Below are 8949 nucleotides of genomic sequence, written 5' to 3'. Positions count from 1 at the left end.
CCACAAGGAATACGCTGAGTATCAAAACTCCAGGATTGCCGTTTCATTTATGAAGATCCTGACAACGAAGAGCAACCCGGTGCCTTCTTGTCAGAATATATACTACGCATTTTTGCAGCACACCTCACCGCAGTCGCCGGGAAAGTAAGGGTGGATTCATTGGTTGAATTTGGCAAGCCTGGATATCAGACTGCACTGGCGCTAACAGCTGTGGCAGTAAGTTTTTTTTATCTCATTGTTGGGGAATGTTAACTATATTCATAGGCTGAGCGCGCTCTCATCTTAGTCAAAGACCAGTTGTTGGTTGATAGCAACCCTGCTGACAACGGTGGTAAAACTCACAAGATTGTACAGACACTTAACGAAGTGACTAATAAGATGAGCCATACCGGGACAGCATTTTCATCTGGAAATTGGGAGACAGATACTTGGCATACATGGACAGTATCAAGACTCTACCCCATGAATGCATCCAAGAGATTCTCGAGCAGTCAGAAAACTATATGAAGAACCCATGTTTCAATCATCGCAGTTCAACAGATGATGGTTCCACCGCCCCAGTCAACAAATGCTCCCACCTTCGTATCTGTAATGTGTATCTATTTCCTCTTTTTTCAACCGCTAACTTTATTCATTTAAACAGGAGCCTCGAGGACACATCATTTTTTCGAGTAAGTACCTCTCAGAATCACCCCCAATTGGTGTACTAACCTATTGACAGATACTACTAACGATATCATCATTCCCCCTCGTTTCCTGCTCTTTCAACCAGCCGCTCCACTGCATGCATACTATACCCGAGTGTGCTCTATTGTTTGGACGCTATAACCACCTTCCTTAAACTTTCGAACCTCCTTATTTTGCCTTATCTAAAGCTCCTGGTCTGATCTGCACGCTCCTTAATGGCATCCTTTTGTGTCCTTACATGTCTTAATGCGCCACTCGCCTTATTTTAAGGAAAATAGCCTCATTTAGGGAAAATAACACTACGATTCTCCTTATTTTGAGTTACAGAAATTTCAAGTTTAAGTTGCAAATAAGTCAAATAAGGCACTTTAAGGATGATTTAAGTCAAATTAAGTCCACCTAGGTTTTCCTGATGTATATAATCAGATGCGCGCAACACTACGATGGCGCGCCTCCGATAGTGTAAATACGAATGAAATTTCAGAATATCGTGGTCGATGCCTCATCAATAGTTTGACAGGTGGACTCGAGGGCTTCTAAATTGAAGCTCCCATCTCTAATGCTCTACTTCCTGCTTAGCTTCACCTGATCTTCTTGCCATGCTCATCCGTGACACAGTCGAGCCAAGAGTCCGCGTGATGCGTTATTTTCCCTCTCCGTGGCCCAGATAGATGAAAATGTATCTCAGACTGACAAGCTATCAGCCATCTGTGCTTCATGCTTGCGGAACTTCACCTGTGTGCTCAGACTGCAGAACTCCGCAAACGTGTAGAATCAACTGTCTGGTGATTTATACTGATTCGCGTTGTATTTCAGTATCAGGCATCAAGGACTGGTTTGGTTGCTAGACGTTCCGGATAATTCAGCTTGCCACTCGGTGCAAGTGTGGGCGGGCGGTTCACTGGCTTTCTAGTAGTGATACGACAAGAAATGGATTTCTCTACATAAACATTGTCCTAAATATACTTTGAAACATTACAACTAAAATAAATACTACAATGGATCTTCAACGAAATATCTCCTCCATGCAAAACACTTGGCAAGCATTGTCCTACACAGTACTGCTAGTTGATACATGTACACGCTCCTGGAAAACAATCGAAATCACGCTAGTTTCTGCGTCAGAGTCGGCCACGAGTCTAGCGTGATATTCTCGAACGCCAAGGATGAGGCGTGGTCCCAGCACGAACATCTGCACGCCCACAAATATTTGAAGAGCACCAGCGGGTGTCTGAACTCCAACAGTGTTTGAATTCTACAGAAATGATTAGCAGTGGTTAGAAGCAGATGTTAACGACAGGTCGGCGTACTATGAGCCCTGGAGAAAGACAAATGAGGTGGAGGCAAGAGACACCAGCAAAACTAGCACATGCGGGACTTTAGCAGAAAAAGATGAGCATGTTCACATTACAAGCTCACCTTGCAAAACAAAGCACATGGGATTTTATCAGCACTCTGAAACAGTCCCCGATGGTCGATCCTGTCAATGGGCCAAGTCGTCGCAGGTCGCGGAAGTGTTTGACAGCAATCCAGACTGAAAGACACAGTGCGAGGACCTCCCAAACAGTGTTGAGCATCCAAACTATTGAGGGCAGAAGCGGGGCATCACCCTCAAATCCGCATGTATGAAAGCCAGAGAGTATCAGCTCCTCTGGGAATCATCCAATGAGATGTGCTCTTCAAGTCAACAAGTAAAACTTACCCCCTAGAGTATGCATGAGTCCTATTACCGTGATTACTCCACAGGTGATGTTGACAGCCAGGAAGATAACAACAAGGAAGATGAGCAAGATTGTAGATCCCTGATACATGGCATGTAACCGAGCAATCATGATAACTCACATCATGTTTCAGTTGAGTCAATATTACCAAGGTATTGTTGCTGGGTAACTCACCGCCCAACATGACAGCTACGACCATATTTGTCCCATTTGCTGCGTAGTTAGTGATATTGCCTGAAACACCCGATTAGTGATTGCCTTCGGCCTAGGATCAAATATTCGACTCACACCTGTTGAGTCCTTATATTGAGCCAAAATCAGTGTTCAGAATCTCACTCACCCCTACATATGAGTGTATTCAATGGATGGGAATGAGGTGGTTGCGGAATACTCACTGCATCTGTCAGCGGGACCATTGTCATATTTGCTGTGCTGCCGGTCAGAAGGATCGAACACAGTGCATATGAGACATACGCAGAACGCTGGTACTGATAGCAAGGGATGGGCTATTAGTACAGCACCGACTTGTTGACCTCGACACATACACACAATATGGTATTCCAATATAACGTATCTAGAACATTTTGGAGTCAGCACAACTTGCAAACCACGCTTTAGCTTAACATGAAGTAGGAACAGCGAGATACAGCACAGTCATCAGAGACCAGCGTTGCCTCTGCCCCAAATTCATTGTATTCTGTTGCTTTTCTTCTGACATGAGACTGTCACTCACCCAGATCAGTTCAATCTACGACACCATTCTTAGCAAGTCGGCCACTCCAGCAATAACACCGACCTACCTCTTGTCCGAGTGATAGCACTGGAAATATGATGAGAATATTAGGGTTTTCGAATGCTGTCCTGCTCACCCCAATCATATACGACCACGACGCCGGCGGCAACTGTGAAACCGCAAGTCAATGTTAGATCGAGACATCACCAATTGATATGACGAACCCATCCAATAGCTGAAATAGATATCCGCACTGATGAACGGCCACCAACTGGGATCATTTGAGACTACAGTCATATCCGAAAGATGGGTGTGAGCGAGTGGGGGATGTTGGGGGTCATAACGATCTAGTGTTCGTGCTAGATATACCACCCTTCAGCGCTTGTATCACCAAGATCGGCATGATGGTGATGAATATGAATGTAATGATACCCGCCTTGAAGTATTGCGATGCGAAATCAAGCAAAAGTGGAAGCCTTCGATTAATCAATCAAAGTAGACTTTGATTCGGTTTTTAATACCCTGTTATCATTCGAACCTCGCTCGGTTCCTTTGAACAATCCTAGACCCTGTACACCCATTGTACGTATCCGTGATAACATACCAAACCTTCGTGAACCTCGTGCTCGGAGAAGTGGACCCGAGTCAGCACCCAATGCAAGGGCCTGCCGCTGTATAACCGGGGACGAGAGTACTATAACGAGGTAAATGTTTATGAAATATGTATGCAGTGCGGGAGACTGACTGCCACTTCAATATGCACCCTTATGGCGCCATATGCGCGAGTCCCTGAACTTGGCCTCAATACCACAGATAGAAGGAGAGTGTGGCATAGTCTGCTACCTCGTCGTTTCGCTGGAAGGCTACACCGAAAGCATTCTTCATCGTACCGGGTATTTTGTTCTTCCAAAAACCAGGCTCCGTAGATCACTGTACACTGGCTCGATGTTGCAAAACCTTCGGACTTGATATTGAACGTTGTGGGCCCATCATGATACATTCATGAATAACTCGAGAAGGCTGCAGGAAGCACGGAAATGAAAGTGCATGCGGCACCGGTCTGGGTTTGAAATTGTTCGAAGGAACCGACTTGGGGTAAGTTATTTGCCCTCTGGCCACACGGTACATCGTCAACGTTCCCATTTTCCAATATATCCAGAACATTTCTCTACTGACCACAGATTTGAATCCACATGTAACTATCATATATACGTTCTGTTAGCCAATTTCCGAACTGATAGCATCAATCTTCCATTATATGGGACCTATTTAGAGTATCTTTTTGCAATGTCGAGTCTCGACAGCAACACTGCCTGCGCCCCTACGCCCTCACCTTGTAAAAAATATTCACTTATTACTACGATCGCCATCACACCCACCCTATATATTTGGCCATTTGCACGCAAAATGAGCTTACTTGGGACAATATCAAGTCCCATAGTGTCGTCTTCACTGCCACATTTCTTCTTGCGAGACTGCTTCACTTCATCAACACAAGGTAAGCATCTTCCGTGAACGTTCGAACTGGAAACTTCCCGCCATCGATATACCTCGTGTCCCCATCGATACATAAAATCGTCGATCATAATGGCTCTCATCCTCATGACCACCTTCCATTGATTCGTTCCGCATATCGCCGGTCACCCACAAGTTATCTTCCTTATTGGTCATTCTAACGGCCCACATGGGAGACATCTTGATACCTCCTAACGCCCCCACAAGATATCTTCGAATACATCCCCATTCTCTACCTCCACACTCTTGCATCCAGAATCACCGTTCTTAAGGTCACTGTATCATGATCACGATTACAGGGTTCATTGCAAGATTTTCGCCTGCCCACGTCACCTATCCCTCTTCACCCAGAGGGACACTAGTTCAGGAGAAGGCGAAAGTTTTTATGCTGCGGAACCCTTGGGCCATCGGCTGCCTGATCTCAGACAGGTTGCTTCTACTTTCCATTCTCCTCGCTTTCCATTCGTTTGGTCCAGATGACTGATGATGCCATGGTTCTGAATATATATTTTTCAGCAATGCCATGGTATCATCAGTCACCTGGCCTTGTCCAATCACTCTCGTTTCTTCTCATGTTTCCTTAGACAAATCATTCCAAAGTATTTCGCAGGCTCATAGAATTTCTGGTCCATCAGCTGTCTGGGCCACAGCTCACGTACCCGGGCCAACAGATAATCAAGTGAAGCGACGCATTGTCTTTCTGATCATCGATCATCTGCTGGCTCCAGGGTCGGTGTCAATGATGGGTATATGTGCGTACGTATCTCGTTCGGTGCTTTACTCTGACAGTCGTCCCTAGCAGGATAGACCCCAGCAGATCTTACAAGGACACAGACCCCAACACACAGTTTGCGGTCGCATAGGCAGAACACTATGATGGTGTGGTTCCAATCAACGTATGTATGGATGCAATTTCAGAATGTCGTGATCGACGACATTAACAGTTAGCCCCGATTTTCTAATTCTCTACTCCCCGCTTAGCACACCTCTCTTTGTCATGCTCATTCATGATAGAGGCTAGAGTCGAACCGTGAGTCCGCGCGATTCATTCCTTTTCTTCTCCGTTGCCCAGATGGATGAAAACGCATCTGAGACTGATGAGTTATCAGCCATCTGTGCCTCATGCTTCGAGGTCACTTCTTCATCATCTGTGTGCTCAGACAACGGAACTCCGCAAACACAGGAATCAACTGACTAGGGATCAACGACTGGGTTGGTTGCTAATAACTTTAGCTTGCCGCTTAATGCAAGTTTGGGCAAGCGGTTCACTGACTTCCAGCAGTGTTAAACATACTTTGAAACAGCATAACTAAAATAAATACTACGTCAGATCCTCGACCGAATATCTCCTCCATGCAGAACACTCGGCAAGCATTTCTCTACACAAGACTGCTAGTTGGTACATGTATGTGCTCCTGAAAGACAATCGAAATCATGCTAGTTTCTGCGTCAGAGTCGGCCACAAGTTTTGCGTGATATTCTCGAACGCTAAGGATGAGGCGTGGTCCCAGTAGAAACAACTGCACGCTATATAAAATTTGAAGAACACCAGAGAGTATCTCAGTTCCGATAGAATTTGAATCCTATAGAAATGATGAGCAGTGGTTACAAGCAGATGTCAGTGACAGGCCGGCGCACCGCGACCCCTGGAGAGGCATAACTAAGCTCGATGCAAGAGACACAAAAAAAGCTAGCACGTGCCGAACTTCAGCAGAAAAAGATAATGACATTCACATTACAAGCTCACCTTGCAAAATAAAGCACATGAGATTTTATCAGCACTCTGAAACAGTCCCCGATGGTCGATCCTGTCGATGGGCCGAATTGTCGCAGGTCACGGAAGTGTCTCACAGCAATCCAGACAGAAAGACATAGTGCGAGGATCTCCCAAACAGTGTTGAGCATCCAAACCAATGAGGGCAGAAGTGCGTCCCCCTCAGATCCATAACTGCACATATACATGCCAGAGAGTATCAGCTCCGCTGGTGGTTGTCCGATGAGCTATGTTTCTTCAAGTAAACAAGTAAAGCTTACCTGCTACAGTATGCTCGAGTCCTATTGCTGTGATTACTCCGCAAGCAATGGTAACAGCCAGGAAGATAATGACAAGGAAGATAAACATGATTCTAGATCTCTCATACATGGCATTCAACCGAGCAATCATGATGACTTGCATCGTGTTTCAGTCAAGTCAATATCGCCGAGGTATTGCAACTGGGTAACTCACCGCCCAACATGGCAGTTACGATCATATTTGTCCCACCTATTGCGAAGTCCATAATATTGCCTGAAACACCCAATTAGTGATCACCCTCATACTAGGATCAAATGCTCAGACTTACATCTGTGTAGTTATCATGTTGAGGCAAGTTCAATGTTCATAATCTCACTCACCCCTGCGTATGAGTGTATTCATCAGTTTGGAATGAGATAGTTGCAGAATACTCACTGCATCTGTCAGCGAGACCAATGGCATATTTGCTGTGTGCCGCCGGTCAGAAGAGTCGAACACAGTGCATATGAAACATACGCAGAGCGCTGATACTGATATTGAGAGATGGGCCATTAGCACAGTACTAACTTGTTGGCATAAAAAACATACACAGAATATGGTATTCCAATATAACGTATCTAGAACAATTTGCAGTCAGCACAACTTGCCAACCATGCTATAGTATAGCATGAGATACGAACAACCAGGTACAGCACAGTCATGAGAGACCAGCGTTGCCTCTGTCGCGAATTCATTGCATTCCCTTGTTGTTATTCCGATATGGGACTCTGTCACTCACCCAGATCAGTTCGACCTATGACATCGTTCTTAGTGAGTTGGCTGCTCCGGCAATAGCACCGACCTACCTCTTGTCCAAGTGTTAACACTGGAAATATCATCAGAATATCGGCGGTTTTCGAACCTGGTACTATTCTACTCACCCCAATCGTATACGACCACGACGCCGGCGGCAACTGTGAAATGGCAAGTCAATGTTAGATCGAGACATCACCAACTGATTGGTACAACAAACCCAACCAACGACTGTAAAGAATATTCGAACTGATGTACGGCCACCAACTGGGATCATCTGAGACCACAGTCATATTCGAGATATGGGTGTGAGTGAGTGGGGATTGTTGGGGGTTATAACAATCTAGTGTTCATGCTAGATATACCATCGTTCAGCGCTTGTATCACCAAAATTGGCATGATGGTGATGAATATTTAATAATGCGCGCCTTGAAATTGGTTGAAGTATTGCGATGCGAAAACAAGCAAAAGCGGAAGCCTTCGATTAATGAATCAAAGTAGACTTTGATTTGGTTTCTAACACCCTGTTATCATTCGAACCTTACTCAGTTGCTTCGAACAATTCTAGACCCCGTACACCCACTGTACGTATCTGTGATGAAACACTAAACCTTCATGCACCCCGTGCTCGGAGAAGTGGACCCAAGTCAGCACCCAATGCAAGGGCCTGCCGCCGTAGAGAGGAATTATCCATCGGGGACAAGAGAGTACTATAACGAGGTAAATGTTTATGAAATATGTATGCAGTGCGGGAGACTGACTGCCACTTCAATATGCTCTCTTAAGGTACTATATGCGCCAGTCTCTGATCTTGGCCTCAATACCGCGGATAGAAGGAGTATCACATAATCTGCTACCTCTTCATTTTGTTGGAAGGTTGCACCGAAAGCATTCATCGTCGTACCAGGTATTTTTGTTCCTCCAAAAGCCAGGCTGCGTAGATCACTGTACACTGGCTCGATGTTGCAAAACCTTCTGACTTGATTTTGAGCTTTGTGGGCATCATGATACATCCATGAATAGCTCGAGAAGGCTGCATGAAGCACGGAAATGAGAGTGCAGGCGCCGGTCTGGGTTTGAAATTGTTCGAAGGAACCGACTCGGAGTAAGCTATTTGCCCTCTGGCCACGTGGTACGTCGTCAACGTTCCCATCTTCCGAACGTTCCCTACTAACCACAGATTTAAATCCAGTGCATGTAACTATATCACATATACGTTCTGTTAGCCAATTTCCGATCTGACAGCATCGATATTCCTTTATGGGACCTATTTAGAGTGTCTTTTTGCAACGTCGAGCAACACCGCCCGCGCCCTCATCTCGTAAAAATATTCACTTATTACTACAATCACCATCACCCCCACTCAATATCTCTGCTCATTTGCACGCAAAATGGGCTTACTTGGGATAATATTAAGTTCCACCGTGTCGTCTTCACTGCCATACTACGTGCCATTTCTTCTTGCGAGACTGCTCTACCTCGTCAAC

At 45.4% G+C, this 8949-nt stretch overlaps 1 protein-coding gene across 1 annotated transcript; it reads left to right on the top strand.

Moving 5' to 3' along the window:
* Window positions 1-118: 118 nt before the first annotated feature.
* Window positions 119-507, top strand: BJ212DRAFT_1307214 (uncharacterized protein; the record flags this gene model as incomplete). The annotated part of the gene is made up of 2 exons (XM_041333843.1): window positions 119-216; window positions 265-507. Coding segments are annotated over 2 exons (341 nt in total), but the record flags the coding sequence as incomplete, so codon positions are not given.
* Between the last annotated feature and the right edge of the window lie 8442 nt (window positions 508-8949).

The sequence above is a fragment of the Suillus subaureus genome (assembly GCF_016647635.1).
Source record: "Suillus subaureus strain MN1 chromosome Unknown BJ212scaffold_464, whole genome shotgun sequence".
NCBI classification, from domain to species: Eukaryota; Fungi; Basidiomycota; class Agaricomycetes; order Boletales; family Suillaceae; genus Suillus; species Suillus subaureus.
The sequence above is the reverse complement of the archived record's forward strand: the minus strand, read 5'-3'. Positions and strand labels throughout refer to the sequence as shown.